This window comes from Pteronotus mesoamericanus, unplaced genomic scaffold (genome assembly GCF_021234165.1).
Source record: "Pteronotus mesoamericanus isolate MK-2021 breed Mesoamerican mustached bat unplaced genomic scaffold, CSHL_Meso_final contig_73, whole genome shotgun sequence".
In the NCBI taxonomy this organism is placed as follows: Eukaryota; Metazoa; Chordata; class Mammalia; order Chiroptera; family Mormoopidae; genus Pteronotus; species Pteronotus mesoamericanus.
The window spans coordinates 1,344,119-1,366,675 of NW_026555245.1; the positions used below are offsets into that span (position 1 = coordinate 1,344,119).

Consider the following 22,557-nt stretch of genomic DNA (forward strand, 5'->3'; position numbering starts at 1 on the left):
TATGTAGGGGATAGGAGGGGAGAGGAGGAGGAGGAGATGGTGAGTTTGCACCTGTGGTCAGGCCAGAGAAGCAAGAGTCGCAGCTTTCTTTTCTTGGGCTGTCTCATTTCAGGAGAGTGAGCGATCTCTGGGGATAGAAGTGCTTGGAGAGCCACATATTATTAATAAACGGGTGACAGGCTACATACTGGTTCTCATGAGCATACTTCATGTGAACTTGCTCTGAGTTTGTGGTCAGCATTCTCACCTCTGCTCTGTAGTTTCCTTCGTTTTTCCTTGTGACTAGTTGCTTTATAGGTAAAGATGGTTACACTATAGTAACAGTTCTCAAAGTGTGTCCCCTGCTAAAATGGTTCTGTTGCCCAGTAAGTTTGGGAGATGGTGGGTTAAATGAAGTGAAGGAGGTTTCTGGATTGCACAACTTCTCAGAGCCTTTCGTGTACGTCATGACTTTCCAGAAGCAGGGTTTAGCAGGCAGAGTTCCTACCCTTATTTGACCAGGGACATATTTTTCCACTGAGCATCTTGCTGGAATTAGTGCTTCCTGGAACCCACTTTGAGAAAGTCTGGCCTACAGGGAATACTGGGGGCCTGGGTTCAATGGCTCTCTCCACAGTTCCCCGCGTGTCCCTGGGCCAGCCAGCTTCCTGCGGCCCTCACCGTCTGTGCCGCACGCGGGGCAGTCCCCAGCAGCTCTCTCAGAGCCACCTGTTTCTATTTAGGAAACAAGGACTTCCATGTCAGTATCTGGATCTTGACCTTTGGCTTTCCCTCTGCTTCTAACTTGCCACTAACTAAAAATCCGCCATCCATGTCTCATCAGTTTTTTACCTAAGCCAAAGAGCTCTCTTACTAATTTATTTCTCTTGTCTGGATCCATGCTCTTCCAGGCTAGACACTTTGCAGTCATCCCTGACTTTTCGTCCCTTCTTCATTCCCTCTGTTACTACCTCATTCCTTAATCTTACTAGGCGTTCTTCTTTAATGTTCTTTCCAACTGTTTTCTTCTCCCTTTTCCCCTTGGTCTTTTCTAGGGTCTCATTTCCTCCAGTCCTTCCCATCAAGTTTGTTCCTTCTGTGTATCAACCCATGAGACACTGCTCCGTGGCTACCTTCTGCTTTTCTCAGCACTGAGCTCTCCAACACACGGCGCATGTGTGCGCGCACACACCCCCCTTTTCTCAATTAGGCTAAATGCAGGAAGAACCTGTCCAAAGCCACACACTGGGAGGTGGCAGAGCTAGGTCTCAACCTCGGGATTTCTGAGGAAGCGTTTTCTCCATGCTTCCTGATCTTTACAACACCCTGTCAAGGTGTCAGAGTAGGAAATACCCCATTTTCATTATATAGTTGAGAAACATAGATTGTGAAGGGAATGTGTCCTGCATAGGTGAGTGTTTCCAAGGGTGACCAGCAACCCAGGTGTGGCTGGTACGATGAGTTTCCTGCAGTGGTTGATCACACTATTGCTACACATGGTACCTGGTGCTGGGCATGAGTGCCTTTTCCGTGGCCACACTGCCTCTCAGGAAGAGCCGTCTCCTGCAGCCTGGCCCTCTGATGCATCTGTAAAGCAGCGAGTCCTGTGGCCTGCTAACTTCTCCTTCCCTCCACCTCTCTAGTTGGCCCCCTGCTGATCGAGTTTAAAGCACCTGTGGACCTGATACTTGTGGCGAAACAGAACCCTGAGGTGAAGGTGGGTGGTCGCTATACCCCCAAGGACTGCATCTCTCCTCACAAGGTGGCCATCATTATTCCATTCCGCAACCGGCAGGAACACCTCAAGTACTGGCTGTATTACTTGCACCCAATCCTGCAACGGCAGCAGTTGGACTATGGAGTCTACGTTATCAATCAGGTGAGGTCTGGGAAGGAGGAGCAGGAAGGGTGTCCTTGTGTGTATGTAAATATGAGAGTAAGGAGGCTAAAAGGAAAAGAAGTGATTTCCTAGGTATGTGACATTTTTACAACTCAGCGTTCTACCTTCTTATCTTAATTAGTATAGATAAGCTAAATGCCCTTTAGGGAAATTGCTGCAATTTTTTATTGTTTTTTTTGAAGTACCTTCCAACAGAACTGAGAGAAAAATAACAGTTTTAATTTTCTCCAAGTAAAAAGCACTGATTACTTTCTGACTCTGGGCAGCTGTGTGTGTGTGTGTGTTTGTTTGTTTGTTTGTTTTAATTTTTTTTTTAATTTTTTAAAAATTCTCACCATAGGACATGCCCATTGATTTGATTTTTTTGGAAGATTTTATTTATTTTATTTATTTATTTTCAGAGAGGGGAGGGAGAAAAAGAGGGGGAGAAACATTGATGTGAACATCAATCAGTTGCCTCTTGCATGCCCCCAACTGGGAATCTGGCCTGCAACCCAGGCATGTGCCCTGACTGAGAACTGAATTAAACCAGTGACCTTTTGCTTTGTGGGATGGTGCCCAAACCACTGAGCCACGCTGGTCAGGGCATGCCCATTGATTTTAGAGCGAGGGGAAAGTGTAGGGAGAAAGAGAGGGAGAGAAACATCGGCAGGAGAGAGGAATATCCACCCCCTGGATGTGCCCCAGCCAAGGACAGAACCTGTAAGCCAGGCATGTGCCCTGAACGGAAATTGAACCTGCAGTCCTTAGGTTTATGGGATGACACTCCAAACAACTGAGCCACACCGGCTAGGGTTGTATTTTCCTTTTAGAAAATAAAAACACCCATTTAGGTGTCAGACTTTTAGGCAATTTAAAATTTATCCAGTTTAACTGCTTCTTTTGGGGTGCTCATAGGAGCCATGGACATCTCATTTGGGGTCAGTGAATGGGGATTTTAAGGAAAAAGGAGCCTTGCATGGGCCCAGAGATTGAGATGACTGTTGGGTCATAAAGGCAGCAGAGGTTTTAGGGCCAGATGTTGGAGCGGAGTCTGTCAGACCGGAAAGAGCAGAATACCCCCGTTTACAAGGGAACCAAAGCTCAAGGTTGGGAGGGCAAGCGGCTGTTTGAGTCCCTCGGCCAAGCGAGGCGTGGACCAGGGCCCTGAGAAAACCCTGTCAGGAGGATAGCTAGCTATGGGCCACTCACCTTCAAATGCTGTTGGCGAATATGAGAGTGAGCTAGTAAATGCCAGACCAGTTCAGTCCAACAAGTATGTGTTTAAGAAAAGCCCTGTCATCAAGGAAGCCTTGTGTGATGCCGATGAGCACATGTTGATCACAGCAAGGTTCAGGAGTCCATTATTAAAGCAATGGCAGTGAGTGCCTGGAAGAGAAGGCCACCGTCACCAGGAACCAGCAGGAAAAGGTACAAGTCATGCCAGCTGCCTCTCCTTCCTCTCTTTGATAATTATTATACCAGTAGGTGAGTGACACACTGTTGACACGGTGTTTCAGATCGTATTCATCAAGGCATTGATGGCCTCCCACAGATCTTCCTGAGCAGCTGATAGACAGCTATGGTCTGCATTACATCTGAGTTACATTAAAATACGTACTTGCATAAAGAGGGTAAAAGAGTTAGTGATGATGCTGAGTTTTTGACTTTAGGTGACCAAGGTCAAGGACGACTAGAGGGGAAGATAACAATGTATAGATATGTTAAATTTTTGGTGACTATAAGACTTCCCTGTTCAACTATAAAGTCAAAACAAATATTGGACCAATGAAATTTAGCCACAGTCTTAAATTCCTATCACATAATTTATACAGATAATCCTCAGGTTTCAAATAACAGATTTTTGAAGGTCCTATACCAGCTCTCTGCTCCTACCTGCCCATCCACGTTGACGGAAAAGCTGAGCAAGCTGGCACGGACCAGTGGCACCGCTGAGGTGGCCAACACTGGGCACAGGATAAGTCGGGACTTTTCTTAAAGTGTGTTTTCCAAAATAGAGAGCTGAGGCCAGATGCCTTGGAGGAGTGCCGGACTGAGCAATGAGAAGCAGGTCTCAGTGCCGCAGAGCCTTCTGTGCACTGGTATTCGTTATAGCCTCCAGAAGTACTCAGCACACAGTGTTGCCTGAGCTTGTTTGTCTGGAGGAAGGTTTTCCAAGAACCATCTCAAGTGATGAGTGTCTTGTAGGTCCCACTTTGGGGAAAGGAGGCAGCCCCCACTCTTCCCTTTCTCTAGGATACTGAGGACCCCTATTCTCCCTCCCTTTCCCACTTGCAACTCCTTGGAAATACTTTCTAGTTTTTCAGACATAATTTATATATCCCCCCCCCCCCACCCCCGGCCTTGTCAGGATCATCTCCCCTCCCTGCCACCCCATCCATGTCTTTTTGCCTCTACGTCTCTTTCTTCTTTAAGCTATATCTTAACTTTCCACCTTAAGAGTGTTTCCTCTTTATCTCCCTTTCCCCTGATAACTTTTTTCTTTTGTTCCAACTCCACCCTGGTTTCTTGGAAAAACAGTCTGATAACCAAGTCTAAGGAGATACCTGAGTTTTGCCCTACCTTTCCAGTAAAGATTATTATCTACCTTACAGTTATAAAGAACAAACATGAAGTGGTGACAGGAAACCTAAACCTTTGAAAGAGCCCAAGGGAGAAACATTTGCATCATTGCCCCATATGACTTACAAAACTTCTTATATTCTCTGTTTGATCGTTATTTTAGACGAAGAGAGGGAGTTCAAAGGGAGTTAGTAGTGTCTGTCTTTGACCTTTTTGTACTATTGAGAAAACAGGCATCCATAGAGCCCCTCAGTCTCCCTGTTTTGGACACCCTGCTCTCATTTTGGCCATTCATCCCCAACCCCATTTAAGATTAGAGAGAACGAATGCTTAAAGTAGAAGGGGCCCCTGAGACATCTAGTCCAGGGGTTCTCATATAGGTTGTTAAGAACAGAACCTCTACGCCCTAACCTCCCCTTCAGTCTTTGCTGGGATTTGCATGGACCCCTGAGGCCACATGGTGTAAAAATATCTGCTCCATTTCACAGGTGAAGAAAGTGAGGCGCAGAAAAGGGAAGTAGAAAGTCACACAAATAAGAGTAGTGCTGGAGCTCAGAACCCGGCCCTGATTCCCAGCGCCCTCTCACCGCGTGGGCAGTAACTCTCCTTAAGGCGATTCCGTCCCTCCTCTAAAGAGCTCCTGCAAGCTGCCTCTCCAGGGCTGGGAGTGAGCTCCAGCTCAGGCTTCCTGGGTTCCTGCTCTGCCACTTCCCAGCTAGTGACTTTCTGCTTGAGTTCTTCACTTTGAGCTCAGCTGAGTTCCTCAGTTTCCTCATTGGTGGGAGAGAAAGGTTTTAGTGTACCTACCGCATGGTGAAACTTCAGTAAACATCAGCCGTTGCTGCTATGATTTGAGTTTCTTCTCCCCAGCCCCTCTCCGTGCCTATTTTCTCTCCTCAGTATTATGGTAGTAAACTCTTTCCTGCTCTCCTACTTCGCCCCCACTCAGTCACTCCCTACCAGCATCGAGACCCTCCCTCACTTGTGTGGCTTCCACGGGGTCAGAGGATAGTGGATAATGACATAATACAGAGACCCATCAGGTAACAGAATCTCAGGGGATGTAGGTACCATGTCAAGCCTACCAGCTCCTTCACAATAGGGTTGTATCTCAAGCTCCGCCCACAGGGGGTGACCTTTCACAGGTCTTCGTGGCTCCCGTCCTTGTCCATATTAAGCTATTAATCCCCCACCCCCATTCTGGTTTAGGCTCTTCTAGTCACCTTAAGAACTTAACTTCTCACATTAAGTGGTGGGGCAGGGGGTTACCAGTTGAGATGGAGTACAAGCATTGCTGTGTGTCCTCAGGTCTTCTGCCCGAGCCCACCAGAGTTTGAGAGTCCCTTTAGAGTTTTGGCACAGCCAGCCTGTTGGAGCCAAAGGTGCTGCTCGGAGGCCTAGAGGTCCCAACTGAGGTCCGACCCTGGAACATTGCTGCAGAAGTGTACTTTAAGACGTCATAGCAGACGGGGTGGGGTGTGCACTATATACTTCATCATACTTTAATGGGGAGAGGAAACTAAAATTACCCAAGGTGAAGGGAAGTCAGGTCGCCACCTGGCAGCACCAGCCCTAAATAAATACCGGATGTTTGGGGGATTAACCATTGTAAAAGTTACCCGCAGGTAAAGCATGGAGGCCCTGCTGGCCAGGTGAGTTTGTAATCATCGCAGCAGCCCTTTGTCCTAGAGCCAGCACCTGGGACTGGTCTCCAGTTCCAGTTGTATATTTTCTGGCACCTGATCTCATTCAGTTGCCCCAGATCTTTCTAGTTCTACTATGTCACTCCCTCTCTTTAAGCCCTTCAGTCTGTCCCCACTGCTCAAAGGCAAGGGCCTACAGAATCTGAAGCCCTGAGTTCAGCATCTGGGACCCTGTGCAGTCCAGCTCTGACCTACCCCCGGCCGCTTCCTCCTCGGGCTTCATTTTCACACCTTGTGTCACAGCCATACTGGATTCTTCATCTTCACCCAGTTACATTCTGCTCCTGCCTGGTACCTTTGCCTCTGCTGTCCCCTCTGCCCTGCTTGCCTGCCTTCCCTCCCCTACCTGCTCTCTTCCTGGCCATCATTTAGAGCCCCAACCTTATTAGGTCCATGAAGCCCCAGGTGGAGCTGACTTCTCCCTCCCTGCTGCTCCCAGGCCACTTAGCACATCCGAGCAAACGATGAGGGCGATTGCCTGAGCGAGTGCTCAGCCCAGCCGGCGGCGCCCCCCGGGACCTGCGGCCCCCAGGCATGACTGCCTCTGTCTCCTTGACCACATGGCTCCAGGTGCTGGTCAAGGTTTGGAGCACAGAGCCACTCCCTGTGACTCCTGCCCCTGTATTTGTACCCACTCTTAGGACCCCTTGCTACCTATTTACTGGTGAGGACAGTGCCCCTCAGAGGCGAAGCTTCCTTTCTCAGTCAGGCCAGGTCACGATCCTTGGGAACCTGCCCAGCTCCTCCCCACGGCCTTTCCCCAGGATTTTTTGCTCCTTGCCACCAGAGTGGGCTGCCTAGGACACAGCCCTTGGGGTGACCTCCCTTTTCAGGAAAAATGCAGAGTACTTAATTTAACCCTGTAGTGGTTGTTGATGGTCATGAAACTTTACGGTTCTGGTCCTTTGGACCGAACATCTTTCATGGTCTCACTTTGAATTTTGACCCTGACGACCCTCCAGTGAGGCAAATGGTCATTCTCATTGTTCCTGCTGAGGGATGGCTCATGAAGGTAAGTAGCTTGCTTGGGTCCCATGATGGCTGGGTGGTAGAGCTGGGATTGGACAGAGATCATGCGAAGCCAAAGAAATGCCTCTCTTCCCCTCACTGGGGAACAGCTCCACTTCCACTTGGCAGTGCTGTTCCACTGGGTCATGGGGGAAGGGGCGTCATGCCTTTGGAGTAACAGCCTCAGACCCCTCTGTGAGGCTTGCCTGATTATCATGCTAACAGGAAAGCCCTGGCCTGAAAGGCTAGGGTGCGAGGGAAAGTAGAGGGGACCCTGGTTTTGTCTGGCTTTGGGATATTTCTGTCTGTGCACTGTCGTAAGATGGTGCCAGGCTGCTTGTCTGGGATCAAGTGTGGGCAAGTTTGGAGAGAGCCCTTTGTACCATCAATAAGTAAAAGTATGTGTCACCATTCCTCAGAAGCTCATCTCTGTCCCTGGGCCAGGCAGATGGTTACTAAACAAGGCCCAGATGAATTGGGGTAAAACAGACGCATGAGTCTGCCCATTACTGAGGAGAGCTGCCTGGGCCTGTGGGCCCCCCAACCCCGGTTTGGTTTCTAGCTTGACCATTCCCATCCCTGCCTTAGATTTCCTCTCCCAGCAGTCAGCGGCCAGATTGATGTGTGTAGGAGTGGGACTCGGGAGGGGCACGGCTGATCCTGTCCCGCCATACCCCCTCCTTTGAGCTCTCAGACCTTTGGAGCCCAGGAGGCTGTGGGAGGACTGGGTGTCTGTGCCCACCACTGCTTGTGCGCTGCCCTGCCATCTGGCATCTCCTGTGCTGTGTTTCCCCTCTCCGTCCATGGTTTGCTCCGTTCTCCTGGGGAATGTGTCGGAGCACTTACAGGTACTCACACGGCTAGTGAATCGTCTCCCTGGGCAGTATCCTGAGAAATGCCATTTTCTCTGCTCACCCTTAACTTCAGGTCCAGGAATGACCGCTTATTAGGAATTAGCCTTTGCTCTGGAACAAGGGTGGTCAGGATGGGCCCCTTTTCCTTTGCAGCCTTAACATTTGCCTTTCTTCCTTACTTGCCTTGCATCCACCTTCTCTCTTTTTTTCTTTTTTTCCTTCTAGTGGGGGCCTCTCTCCTTTACTTGTTCATTCTGTTTGTAGCGAAGCCCGCTGAAGGAGGACCTTCTCTCTGGTCTGCTTCTTATTCTGCACTACCTCCTCTTCTGTTCCTCCACCTCCTACAGAGAGAGAGGAGTGCCGACCTAACTACTCTGCAACTGCTGCCGCTGCTGCCACCACCGCTGCCATCCTGGTAATGTCCACATGCCCCCAAGTCAAACCCAGAGCCCAGGCCCGACTGGCCCGGGGAAAGCTGTATCACGTGCCAGTGTGCCGTCCTTGGTCCCGTGGTCTCCCAGGCAAGGCTGTGGGCTCTGTCGGCTTGCTTGGAAATGCCAGCCTGTTGTGCAGAGGTCTGAGAGACTTTGCCTTCTTAAAATTAAGCCATAGTTGAGCTCATAGTGTGTGTAGACATACTTTTGTGTCCCACTTTTTCTTAATCCTATATCATCCACATCTTCCCATGTTATTTCATAGTCTTCATAATCATCACTTTCCATTCCTTCATAGTAGTTGAGCATGCAGTTCTACCATAATTAACTTAGTCATTCTTCTCTATTAGCGGGCATTTAGATCATTTCTACCCTCTCACTAGTGTAAATAATACTGTAATGAACATCTTTGAGTCTAAAATCTTACTCGGTGTTTGCTTCTTCTACATTTAAGTTTCGCCAGGTTAGATTTTCAGATATAGGAGTATGGGTTTGGGAATAGTTTAAACATTTTTATGGATCTTAAGATAAATGGGCAGATCTCTTTCTGAGAGAAGCCTTTATTTCCTGCAGAAAGTGCCTTGGGCCCTTTCCTCCTGTGGCTCCTGTGGAGATGGGGCTTAAAAATTCTGTGTTTACCTCACCTAGAATCACTTTTGGGCTGTTCTGTTAGCTCAGTTCTCTCTGAAGGCAATTTATGGCATCTAACCTGTGCTCCAGTCTGGCAGGGGCCAAGGATGTGCTCACTTTTGTGAGTAATTCCTTTGTCAAACAAAGAACCACCCTCTCAACTCCCTGATCCTGAGGGCCCATGTCCGTCGCTCACTGAATAAGGGTTTAAGTCTCAGATTTAAGTTTTTTTTAAAAGGCCTGTCTAAGCTCCATATTATTATTGTAAAAAACCAATGGCCCACCTGCTGTGAAATCATGGGTGAATGGACATTAGGCCCCCACAAACTCATTCGTATAACCCCAGGCCTTTCCCAGTAATCTCTGGGGATCACCTCTTAGCCTGTAGGTCAATCTTGCCCAGGACTGCCCAGCCGGAGACTTCCCACCACCCACTTGGCCTGGGCCTTTCCTCTCGGTATCTTGGGAGTGTTTAAGCAAACATTTCCATGGATGGATGACCTGCATCAGGATCCGTGGGGCTGAGAGCCTGAGCATAACTGGGCAGAGGGCCAAGCATGTGCACTGGAGCAACATTGTCTCTCCCATCACATAGAAGGTCTGATTCTTTGGGAGTCTTGGCTTTGGGTTGATGTTTCCAACCTCATTGCTGCTGTGTCTTTTGGTGGAAGAGGGGCCAGGTATCCTCATTCCCGAGCCGTCATGGTCTGAGGACATTTCTGCTGCCGAGCACACATGGGCCTGACATCCAGGGCAGGCTGGGTGGTTTGTGGATCTTCTAGAGACAGTTAGAACTTGGACAAGCAGGAACCATGGCTTTTGGTAGTTGCTTATCTGTCCTGTATTGAAATGAGGGGAAGAAGGCTGCCCTTAGATTAACCACAGTCAGTATTTGCCTGGGGATTGGACCAGACTTTGGTACCTGTCCTGAAAGCCCCACAAAGACTGCTTGCAAGTACAGTGCACATGCCCAGGGAGTAGACGAAGCATGAAATGGGGAAGCGGAGGGGGACTTTCAGTCAAGATAGAAGCATAGGTAGACATACATTGCCTCCTCAAACAACCATAGATATAATTACAACCAGATCTCAAAACTCGTAACACCCAGAGCCATCAGAAAATTGAGCTATGTGGAAGTCAGACAACCAAGGATTGAACGACACATTCATCCAGACGGGTAGGAAGGGCGGTGTCGCAGGGACAGGCGGAGAGGTGATGTGGTACGGAAAGGCAGCAGTGGCAGTGGCAGAATGGATGGAGGGATACCTTCTGAGTGAGCGATCCCAGCGCCAGACCACACAGCCCAGGGTTCCAGCACTGGGAAGATAGAGTCCCATTACCTCTGCCTGTAAAAACCAGTGGGGTTTGGGGCAGTGGAAGAAACTTCCAGATTTTTGCCACTTGAAGGGCCAGTACGGTCTTAGAACATACACAAACCCACCCACTCTGCAATTCCCCACCAGGCAGCAGCCAAAAGGGTGCCAGTCACACACAGGAAGTGGGTAAGTGACTGGAAATGGGGTGAGCACTGAGAGAACTGCCAGAAGCAGGTGGTGGCATTGCCCTGTCGAAGCCCTTCCCACACAGCTACAAAGTGGTGAAGTGAGTGCCCTGCTCTGGCAATTACCTAAGGCTCTGCCCCACACGATTTACAGGTGCCTTTTCAACATAGGCCACTCTGCTAAGACAGGGAGTCAAAGCAGCTCTACCTAATACACAGAAACAAACACTGGGAGGCTGCCAAATTGAGAGGACAAAGAAACATGACCCAAATAAAAGAACAAAACAAAACTGCAGAAAAAGAACTAAGCGAAATGTAGATAGCCCACCTGTCAGATGCCAAACACTGTGTTCAAAACACTGGTGATCAGGATGCTCCGAGAAATGATTGAGTATGGCCACAAAATAAAGGAAAAAGTGAAGGCTTTACAAAATGAAATAAAGAAAAATATATGGGGAACCAACAATGAAGGGAAGGAAGCCAGGATTCAAATCAGTGATTTGGAACAAAAGAGAAATAAACATTCAACCAGAACAGAAAGAAGAAACAAGAATTTAAAAAATTGAGGAGAGGCTTAGGAACCTCTGGGACAATTTTAAACATACCAATATCTGAATCATAAGGATTCCACAAGGAGAAGAGGAAGAGCAAGAAATTGAAAAAATACCAAAAGAAAACTCCCCCAATTTGGCAAAGGAAATAGACATACAAGTCCAGGAATCTCAGAGAATGGCAAACATGTTGGACCCAAAGAGAACCACATCAAGACACATCATAATTAAAATGCCAAAGGTTAAAGATAAAGAGAATTTTAAATAAAAGCAAGAGTAAAGAAGAGAGTTATGTACAAAGGAGTTCCCATAAAACTATCAGCTGATTTCTCAAAGGAAATTTTGCAGACAAGAAGGGACTGTCAAGAAGTATTCAAAGAGATGAAAAGCAAGGGCCTACATCCAAGACTCTAGCCAGCAAAGCTATCATTTAAAATTGAAGGGCAGACAAAGTGCTCTCCAGACAAGGTAAAGCTAAAGGAGTTCATCGCCACCCAAGCCATTATTACAGGAAATGTTACAGGGACTTACGTAAGAAAAAGAAGATCAAAACCATGAACATTAAAAAGGCAACAACTGCAAAGCTATCAACAACTGAATCTAAAACAAAAACAAAACAACAACAAAACCTGAGCAAACAACCAGTACAGGAACAGAATCATAGAATTGGAGAACACATAGAGAGTTATCAGAGGGGAGGGGAAGGGGGAGAATGGGGGAAATGGTACAGGCATTGAGAAGCATAATTGATAGGTACAAAACAGACAGGGGAATGTTAAGAATCATATAGGAAATAGAGAAGCCAAAGAGCCTACAGCATGGCCCATGGACATGAACTAAGGGTGGGGACTGCTGGAGGAAGGGGGTATACCGGGCGGAGGGGGGCAATGGGGGAAAATTGGGACAACTCTAACAGCATAATCAATAAACTATAATAAAAAAAAGAAATGGGGAAGTAGAGCCCTTGCCTTAGCCCTTGGGGGAGACATTCTCCACTTGCCCCCATTGCTGCTGGCCTCTATGTCTCACATGAATCATGCGGCAGCTTCCAAATCAGTCACCCTGTCTTAAGTTTGGGGCATGGGGCACAAATCCCTCCTGGACATACAAAACATAACCCTTGTTTTAAAAACCTTCAAAGGCTTCCTGTGGCCTACATCAAGAGAAGGCCTGCGTATTTTAGCTGAGTACCCAGCTTCTCCCTCCATCTCGCGATTTGGTCCATCTGTGCTTTCATTTCTTATTCTGGCTTCCACATTGTGTATTCCTTATAGCTCCTTGAATGTTCTCTTTTCCTCACATCCTTTACAAATGCTTCCTCCTCTTCTAGGAATACTCTTTTCAGGCCTCCCTGCTAAACTTGGCTAACTTCTTCGAAGCCTTCTCCGGTCCCCCAGGACTAGGTTAGTGTCGCTACCGCCACTTGTCCATCTGTGCCTGGCTTTGTGCTCCCCGCCCCCCGCCCTCCCCTGGTAGCTGTACCATAAGGGCTCACCATTCATCACCCATCACAATTGCCTGTTTAACTTGAGACACCTCAAAAAGCAGAGCCTGTTTCTTTTCCTTTTTTGTATCCCTATTGATAAACATAAGGTAGACACTCAGTGACTGGTAAGAATGGATGTATGGAAGAAGGAGAAACAGGACCATCTGGCCCTTTTTTGTCTCTGGGGCTGGCTTGCTCTCTCTCTCTGTCTCTCTCTCTTTTTTTTTTTTTTTGGTAACTGCTTTATTGAGATATAATCCCATACCATACAATTCACCTATTTAAAGTATATTTAGAGTTGTGTGTCCATCCCTATAAAGTCAAGTTTAGAACATTTTCATTACGCCAGAAAGAAATCCCACATCTCTTAGTTACAAATCCCTCCATTCCCCACAACCCTAGGCAGCCAGTAATCTTTCTGTGTCTGTGGATTTGCCTATTCTGAACATTTCATATAAATGAAATCATAATAAATATGTGATCCTTTGTGACTGACTTCTTTCACTTGGCATAAGGTTTTTCAGGTTCATCCATATTATAGCAAGTATCTGTACTTCATTCCTTTTTATTGCTGAATAACATTCCATTGTATGGATGTACCACTTTTCATTCATTCATTGGTTGATGGACATTTGTGTTTCCACTTTTTATCTATTGTGAATAATGTTGCCATGAACACTGTAAAAGTCTTGTGTGGCCATATGTTTTTGTTTCTCTTGGGCATATACCCAGGAATGTAATTGCTGGATCGTATGGTAATTCTGTATCTCTCTGAGGAACTGCTAGACTGCTTTCCAAGAGGCTGTTCCTTTTACATTCCCACCAGCAGAGTAGGAGGATTCCATTTTCAGACATACTATTTGCTCTTTCCTATATTTAGTGTAAATGAGAGTGCTCAAGGAAAAGGTTTTAATAGCCCTGGAGAGCTATCTGATGCTTAAGACATTCCTTCCTGCCACGCAGATCTGCCAGAAAGGCACTGGGTTTGCTCCACGATGTGTCCGAAGGCAGCTTCTTTCCTCTCCTCTGAGGAGCCTGGCCTCCAGGCCTGTGCCAGGCCTCCCACCTCAGGTCTCTCCCCTGTAGCCTAGGCCAGCTTGCCTGACCAAACCCAGGCTCCTGCTCTCTCTGCACTGGCCGTTGTTGGTTCTGCTTGACCCACTGTCAGGGTTGTATGTTCAGTTATAAAAGGCTTCTCTGTGAGCTTTGGTCAGTGGGACAGCTGCCCTTTCCAACTGTGGGAACGCCATAGTTTTGGGACTTTCTTCTTTCTTCATGTCCTGTCTCCCTGTTAAGAGGAGCTGGCTGCCCCAGATGGAAGGGCTAAGTCTAACTCTTGTCTACCAACTTAAAGAAGCCTGCACTTTGCAAAGCTCCATCTTTCAGAGGGACACCTCCTCCCAGTGCACCAGCCCCTCTTCACCTAATGGGACTTTCTGGGCATTTCACAGGACTCTAAATGTCGCTCCTCTGCTGCTATAGTCACTCACAGGAGCCACAAGCTAACTCTCCTGAGGCTTTATCCTTTTAAGAAATTCCCTCTCCAGCAGAGAAGCAGGATTTGGGAGGAATCTTAAAGTTGATTGGGAAAGACACACACAAAAACGAAAGCAGGTGTCTCCAGGTTGGATCTCTGGGAGACATTTTGAAAGGTCTGACTATTCAAGATGGGTGGGAAAACCTATGCTGTAATAATGAGCATCTGACATTTGTTTCCGGACAGTGTGTGAAGGCGTTTAATGTATTGTCTCATTTAATACAAGCCACCTGTTGTCATCCCCATGGCCAAATGAGGAAACTGAGGCCTAGAGGTCTGATTTGCCCAAAGTCCAATAGCTAATAAGTAAGAACCTGGCAAGCCTGGGATAAAAATACGTGTGCCTGTCACAACATTTTGGATTGGCCAGACAGTACGTACCTGATAAATATTTACTTGAGTGAAGCGGCCCGTGCACTGAATACATGCACCCAGTAAGGACGGGCAGGAATGAGGGTGGGGTGTCTTCCTACCTCCTGGAGAGGAATGGGCACCTGCACTTGGTGGGGGGTGGCGGATTTGCCAGGGCCTGTCTTTCTTATCAAGAAGGCTACCCATGTTATTACAGCATTCCACCTAAAGAAGCCCAGAACTGGTGTTTCTGTAATCCCAGGGGAGAAAGAGGAAGGCGCATATTTTCCCCCTCATTCTGCTGATCTGGTGTTCCTAGGGCTGACACCTACAGAAATATACCCTGCTGTTCCCCTCTCCCAGAATCACAGAGGTGGGGCCAGACTGGGGAGAAGGATGGAAAAGCAACGTGTAGTTCAGACTATTTTGGAAAACTGCCTGACTGGTTATAAGTGTGGATTAGACACTGGAGTGCCCTATTGAGTCAAAGGACCTGTTGCATCGCACGTAGGCAAAGGGGCAGAGCCAGGACTTCTCCTTGGGTTTTTCCTCCAGGCTGCCATTGCTTGGGAGCTTGTCTCCAGAGGTGCCTGTTTAAAGTTCCAGATTACCAGCTTCTTGGAGAGGAAAAATGCTTGGTGTAGTCTCATTCAGGCATCTGCTTAGATCAAATAATAGTGGCCAGGAGGCCAGATCCCGTGATTAAAACATCACCACCAGGAGCCCCCTGCCTCTGTTACTGGAGAGTGTAGCGAGAGAAGGCAGCGTTGGGCAGCTGCCCTGTGGCTCTCCTACACGGTGTGAAAAGGCTTTGTTGAGACACTCCTCCTTCACTTGTTGGGAAACTGTTCAATGAGGTTGAACTGTGTCTGAAAAATGTTCAGCTAACTCTTTTAGGGTCTCCACAGAGCTGGAAGAGCAAGATGGAAAGCACCAGGTGCAGGCCTCCCTCCCCATCACTGAAAGGTAGAGGTGTGAGAGGAATCATGTACATCTGGGCTGGGGTGAAGGTGGCTACAAGATTATAGAGATGATTAAATGACATGACATGCATATAAACACCTACCCTTGCTTGGTATGTCATCTTCATCCCCCAATAAATATTAGCAATGTATTATTATAATAATAATTACAACAACTTTATAGTTTTCATATACAGTGTCTAAACTTTGAACTTCTTTTTGCCTCGTGACTTACAGAATTAACTGGAGGCAGAATTCTAAATGACTTAACTGGCAGGACAGCCGAAGAATACCGTGTGTACTGTTAGTTGGTCACAGCTTTCCCTTTTCACCATGTGTGGTTAGAAAGCTCTGTCATAGGCTGAAGAGCGGAGCTCTTGAGGAGGATGTTGCCTTAATTCATTAGTATTCTTTTGGGCGCTTTGTCTGACTTCCTGGTACTTATTTTTCTTAGGTGGTTTGTTTCCCTGAGCCACCCACCTGAGGCTGGGCAGCGGAGGTGCTGTCTGCCGGCCCTGTTCTCACACGGGGAGCCTTGTGGAGGACATTTCCAAGTCCTCCTCGGGAGCCTGGAGAGAGGTTTGGGTATCCCACTTTTGAGACTGTGTAACCACTGCAGGCCCTTGTGAGACATATTTTTCCCCAAAGTAGATGGGCCTGATGTTTATCCCAAAGGAAAGAGCATAGAGTTAGGGATCCAGAGCGCCAGTCCCAACTGTGTCACTTGTGTGGCCTTAGTTTCTTCATGGTGTAGTTGGGAGGGTCCTGGTCAGGATGAGAGCTCGTGTGTGGAAGGGCTTGTGAAGTGCTAAGTGTAAGAGTGTCAGTGTTGATACTGTTACTGGTCTTACTAACCCAGGGCCATGGGAGTTGGTAAGAGACCCATGCTGCTGACTCTGAAGGGCCCTTCGATTGGCACTTCCCAGAGAGGATTGCTCTCTGCCTTTGTATGTTGAAATCCATCCATCGGCCTACTCACTCATCCATCCGTTCATCCTCCCATCCATCTATCATCCAGCCAGCCAGCAGTTATTTATTGAGCTCTTACTGTATGCCAAGCAGTGTTCAAAGCCCTGGGTGAATAAATACTAAAAAATCCAGCCTCTTATTGAGCATACATTCTAATGGTAGGGGGAGAGGGGAGAAAATAAACAGGGTAAGTAAGTAAAATATGAAGTACTTTGGCACGAACAGACTTGGTACTTTGGGACTCAGTGGTCAGCTTCCTGAAGCAGGTGTTGTCCTCTCTGTCTTACACCCTGTTCCTGTTGTGGCGTGTACCACACTGCTTCCCACCATATGCTATGAGCACCGTGAGGACAGAGACCTAGTGGGGTTTGCCGTGTTTCTCTGGTGCCTAGTTTAGTGACAGGCACCTGGTAGGCACAGAGTGTGGTTATCGACCATATAAAGAGGGTGGAAGTTTAAGTCATTCTATTTCATTTTATGGATGTACCATGATTTATTTAAGCAGTTCCCTTGTGGTGCTTATGTCATTGTTTGCAGTCTTTTGCTCTGATGGACACTCCTTGGGGAATAATGTTCATATGTCATTTGCACATTTGCAAATTTTTCAGGGTAATTCCAAGAAGTGGGAATACTGACTCAGGACATACTACTTTGTATTAATTTGTAAATGGGGGCAGAAAAAATGAAGCCCATGAGTGGACAAATGACCACATATAATGGGCAAGTCACCAGCGCCTGTGTTCTGCTCAAAGTCCTTAAGGTTTCTCATGTCACTTCTTTTGTTTCCGCACTAGGCTGGAGACACCATGTTCAATCGTGCTAAGCTTCTCAACATTGGCTTCCGAGAGGCCTTGAAGGACTATGACTACAACTGCTTCGTGTTTAGCGACGTGGACCTCATTCCAATGGATGACCGTAATGCCTACAGGTGTTTTTCACAGCCACGGCACATCTCTGTAGCAATGGATAAGTTTGGATTTAGGTAAGAGCTGTTCACCAGAGTCTACAGAAAATATGTTCCTCTCTGATAGGACAGCTAGGAGATGTTCCTTCAGCCCAGGAGTGCTTTTTGCTCCAGAAAAGATTGCCTCCTCTGAGAAATGGATGCTTTTTAAGCCCAAAGTCAATTTTTTGGGGGAGGAAAGTAGAGTCCAGAAAGGCCTACAACCTCTGCACATCCAGGCAAGAAGAGTTTTTAATGTTTGGGATGGCTACAGACCAATGCTGTGTTTCCTTGCTTTCTTTTCTCCCCTTCCCCGCCCAATTTGGGACACAAATTAGAATCATTTCCCCCCAGTATAGATATAGGGTTATTATGAAATCCTTCCCCGAGATCACAAGTTTTCCAGCCCTAATCTTGCTGTCTTCAAAGAGGAAAGATTTAACTGTAAATGTCTCTCTCTGCCCGCCTACCCTCCCTCTCTGTTTGTGTATCTTCTTTTTTCAATGCACAGGCTCATACCCTGACCCCTCTTAGCACAGCACTGTGTCTGTTTTCCCCAGAACCACTTAGGCCTGGGGGATGGAGTAGGAGGTAAGAAAAAGCAGCAGAGGCAGCAAAACCAGATCTTGTCAGCTCAGCTTGTACTTCCCCTAGAAGTCACTAAGAGTCTGTTTCTGTAGAAACACTTTATTATCAAAACACTTTATTGGCCTCGCCACCTCTGGTTCAAACCCTCACATTAAAGTACAGATGGTACTGTGAGGTAAGCCAAAAAGGTAGATGACTTGGCACCTCCGTGATGATACCTTATTACAGATAGATTACCTCAGATTCATTAAAGCAAGCCCCCAGGCATCTTTGCTTATGGATATTTGCAGTCAGAGTTGCTGAACGTATTTGAAAATGGTAACTGCTCCTTTTTTTTTTTTTTTTTTTTAATGTGTTCTGTATGGTTTGGCTGACTTCTCTCATTAAATCTGTTAGAGTTTTTCTTAATTTGTGTGATAGGTTTTGATCTTTCTGGATTTCAGTAGGAGCCTGAGTGTGGTTTGGAACTACACACAGGGTCGGGGCAAAACCACAGCCTTTAAAGGACCTACAGAAGGCCTTCACATGGCCCCTGCGCATGTCCTGGTTCTTAACATTTCTTATCAATATTTCCTCTGTAGCCCTTAGGAGGCCACGATTCATAACCATTAAAACACTGAAATACAAAATGGAAGAGACACTGCAGCTTAAAAATGTAGATCCACCATTCTACATGTTGCTAAGTCAGGATATGGTAGAAATTTCCAAGAAACTTATTTGACAAAATTTTTAGAAATGTTATCTTGACTATTCGAGTCAGTCCGTGTTCAAGCAGGTAGACCTTTGGAAGAATGAAAGCTAGACTGTAAATGGGGTGGGCACATGGCAGAGTGGGCACAGGGAGACTCACAATCTCAGGTTCCAGGACCTCCTGGATAAGGATTTCCGGTGCAGGAGCAGGACACATGGGAAGAGGATTCCTGACTGGTGCAGCAGACCTGGGCTTATGCTCTTGGAATTTATTTCCTAGATCACCACAGAAGTGACACAGTATTCTTAGGGGGGGAAAAAAATCTGTTTTTTGATATCCGTGTCTTTCTAAGATAATCAGAGTCCTCTATAAAATCAAAACAAAGAAAACCTTATAAATCTCCAATTAAAATGTTCTAGAAAATAAAAATAACTTGAGAAGTGGTTCTGTTTTGAGCAAGCTTTATTTTGAGGAAGTCAGAACTTACCAACCACTGGTCATGTGTGTGTGTTTTTCTTCCCCAGCTTACCTTATGTTCAGTTTTTTGGAGGTGTGTCTGCTCTAAGTAAACAACAGTTTCTCACCATCAATGGATTTCCCAATAATTATTGGGGCTGGGGAGGTGAAGATGACGACATTTTCAACAGGTAACGAACAGTCACAACCTTCTGACACTGGCACTGTTTCCTGGGTTGCTCAACGCTTGGAGAAGGCCTCCCTGACTCAGCCTCTGCCCCTATCTCCAGCCTCATCTCCAGCCACTTCCAGCCCCAGACCCGCTCACCAGTCCTGGAAGCTTGTGTTGCTCCCCGAGGGCACTGTGCTTGCTCGCCCTCCCTGCTCTGCCTATGCTTTCCGGGCTGCCCAAAACGTCCTGGCAGACGCTTTCCCATTCTTCACCACGTGGCTGTTTAGTGTTGCCCAGGTAGTTAGTTGCTTCTCTGTTGGTGCCCCACAACCCCACCTCCCTGCTTCACCTCCACCCTGCCTCTGGCAGCCCTACATTCTAAGCATCCACGCTGTCAGTTCCATGAGAGCAGACACCCCCAGAGCCTGGCACCAAATAGTCCCCAACACAAACCGGGGAACCAGTGGTAAAAAGACAGGGGGAAGGAGTGTGAGTTTAACCAGTTCCACGCTGGGCTGGGATGTGGGCAAGTGAGAACAGTAAGCAGGATGGTAGATGGGGCAACAACCCTGCAGCTGGGGCTCTCAGACCCAGGCCTTACGGCAGCTCTATAATGGTTTTGTTCCTCTCACTCCTTGCAGATTAATTTATAAAGGTATGTCTATTTCTCGCCCAAATGCTGTGGTTGGGAAGTGTCGGATGATTCGCCACTCAAGGGACAAGAAAAATGAACCCAATCCTCAGAGGTGTGTTCAGTGTTATTTGATGTTCCTTCTTCCCTTTTAGGGTGGGGCAGGCTGCAGGAAGGAGGCCCTGAGGGAGGGTTCCCTGCCCGGGGAGGAAGGGAGGGTTCAGTCCAAGGTGGGGAAGGTAACAAAGTACCAACATTTAATGATTTTTTCTTAGAGTGGTATTTTGACACCAACTGCTTGCCTTTTTTCTCCTTGTAGGTTTGACCGAATTGCACACACAAAGGAGACAATGCTCTCTGATGGCTTGAACTCACTGACCTATGAGGTGTTGGACATAGAGAAATACCCGTTATATACCCAAATCACAGTGGACGTCGGGACACCAAGCTAGCATTTTGCTACACTGATCAGAGACCTAAGAATGGCCAGGGACCTCTGCTGCGTCTCTGCCAATGTGCTGGGCTGGTCCCTCTCATTCTTTCCAGCCAGAGTGATAGGGCCCCTTCGCTCATTCACATGCCTTTCCAGCTGACTGGACGGAGCCGGATATTTTGCCCCCAACTTGGCTCGGCATGTGACTTAGCTCTGCGAGGGGTTTGTAAGTGTAGAAACCGTCAGCCTTTGGGAGTTCTCAGCATGTTCACGGCATCACACCCCAAAGAATCAGCTCTATACAGCCCCATATTTGGTGACTGTGGGACTCATTCCTTAGTGACAAACTGCTTATTTGTTGTGAAGTAGGTAAGAATTTTGCTTCCAGTCATGTACTATTACTACTTTATGCAAAATTGGAGAGTGCTGCTGAAATTGGATTGGTGTGATATTTTTTGGTTGTCATATTTTAACAAAAACAGTTTCAACTATTCTCATTTTACCACCTCCCCCCCACCTTTTTTTACTGCTATACAACTATTACAATCACATGTGTGTCTTTTCTTAGCAAAAGAGTTTTAAAACTTGAGCCTCAGACCTTTTGCCCTGATAACGTGTGAATTCCAAGGCAAATTTAGCCATCAGAGCAAAAGCCTTGGGTGCTCTCACATTCAGTGGCCTTTCTGCAAATTGCCTGATTTCTGAATGTAAAACTTTTTTTTTTTTAAATAGCAGTTTGCAGTTTGTAGTATTTTAAAGGCCAAATCCAATTCTGGTTAATGATCTAGCTTGATTTTGTGTTGATCCAAATTTGCATAGCTGTTATTAGTAATAAGTCATGGCAATTTATTTTTCCGAGTATACTCTGTAAACTTGAATTACCTATGTATTTTTATTATGTTTTAAATGTGAGGAGGGGACTGAGCATTCTTTTTAGGGGAAAAAAATTCTGTATGCTGTAGTGGCCACAAGCAGGCCCCAGATTTAGCTGGCAGGCCAGGTTTTGTGAAGAGCAAAATCACCTTCCGACTCTTGGAGGAAGGAAAGGCGTTTAAGGACCTCTGCGGGAAGGCAGAGGCCTTGGCGTCCCAGGCAGATCTCCCCACCTCCTCACCTTTGCCAGGTGGGCAGCAGGGAGGGCACCTCCCTGGACTGGCCGTCTCTCTACCCCCAAGACCTAGGCTGTGGAGCTGTAAATGACAGCAGTCAGGTCTCTTTACTGGCCTTTAGCCTGGGGAGGTGGAGGGAACCTCTGTTCTGGCACCCTTGAAGTCTCCTTGAAGTCTCGGGCAGCCTCCCTTGGAGCTTCTGCCTGTCCTACCTTGCAGGACTGGTTCTCCTTCTTCCTCCCCCTTTTTGTTCCTTTGCTTCTTGCCTGTTCCCTAAAACTTGCCTGTGGCACTCAGGGTCAAATAGACTATTCATTCTCCAGCATGAACGTGCCTTTTAATTAGAAACAGAAATTCAGCTGAACGCACCCACACTCCCACAACCACTCTGGTGCCTAAAGCCTCCCTTTCCCCCTCAGGTTTTTAGTGGGTGCCCCCACTCCAGGGAGGCTGACCCACACAGCTGTTTTCTCAAAACCCACCTCTGCTGGGAGAGGTTTAGCCTGCCTGGGGAGAGATGCATGAGGCAATTTCTACCACTGGGTGCCCTTGCTGGGTCCAGACTGGGCTAAGGACATGAGACTCAGCTGTTTAATTGCAGGGTTGACTTTTCAGCTGGTGGCAGCTGGGACCCCCACCACTGACCGGGAAACCAGCCCTCGGTGTGGAGGCTGAGTTGGTATACAGCCCCAGTTTTATCTGTGCCTTTACTGCTTTGAGCATCTCAGATGCTAACTTATTTTTTTTCCAGAAGCCTTTGTATTGATTAAAATTTATTTACCACTGCAGAAGCATTTGGGCTATGCAAAGAGTATTCCTTCTGTCAGTTCCCCATTCCTTAATAACGATGTTTATAAAACTCAGAATAACTGCACTGAGGAGTTTTGGGAAATGCAAAGAATGAAGGCCTCTCTGACCCCAGATCCTGACTTTTCCAAAGTGCCTTAAAAGAAAGGAAACAAATACCCTGGAAACTTTGTTACTTACTTTACTCTCTTAAAAAAATCATACTTAAAAAAAAAATTTTTGTTACATTTTCCTTTATGTTGTATAAGAATATTCAAGTATGTGGTTCATTCTTAGAACCAAGGGAAACCCTAGGTCATC

At 47.0% G+C, this 22,557-nt stretch overlaps 1 protein-coding gene across 1 annotated transcript in view; it reads left to right on the forward strand.

Moving 5' to 3' along the window:
* B4GALT1 (beta-1,4-galactosyltransferase 1) overlaps window positions 1-22,196 on the forward strand; it is a 48,783-nt gene extending 26,587 nt beyond the window's left edge. Inside the window, exons 2-6 of the mRNA XM_054582921.1 lie at window positions 1,623-1,858; window positions 17,222-17,409; window positions 19,174-19,296; window positions 19,919-20,023; window positions 20,228-22,196. Of these exons, the coding sequence (XP_054438896.1) occupies window positions 1,623-1,858; window positions 17,222-17,409; window positions 19,174-19,296; window positions 19,919-20,023; window positions 20,228-20,360 (785 nt within the window). The 3' untranslated portion in view covers window positions 20,361-22,196. The remainder of the gene's footprint in view (window positions 1-1,622; window positions 1,859-17,221; window positions 17,410-19,173; window positions 19,297-19,918; window positions 20,024-20,227) is intronic.
* Window positions 22,197-22,557: the final 361 nt, after the last annotated feature.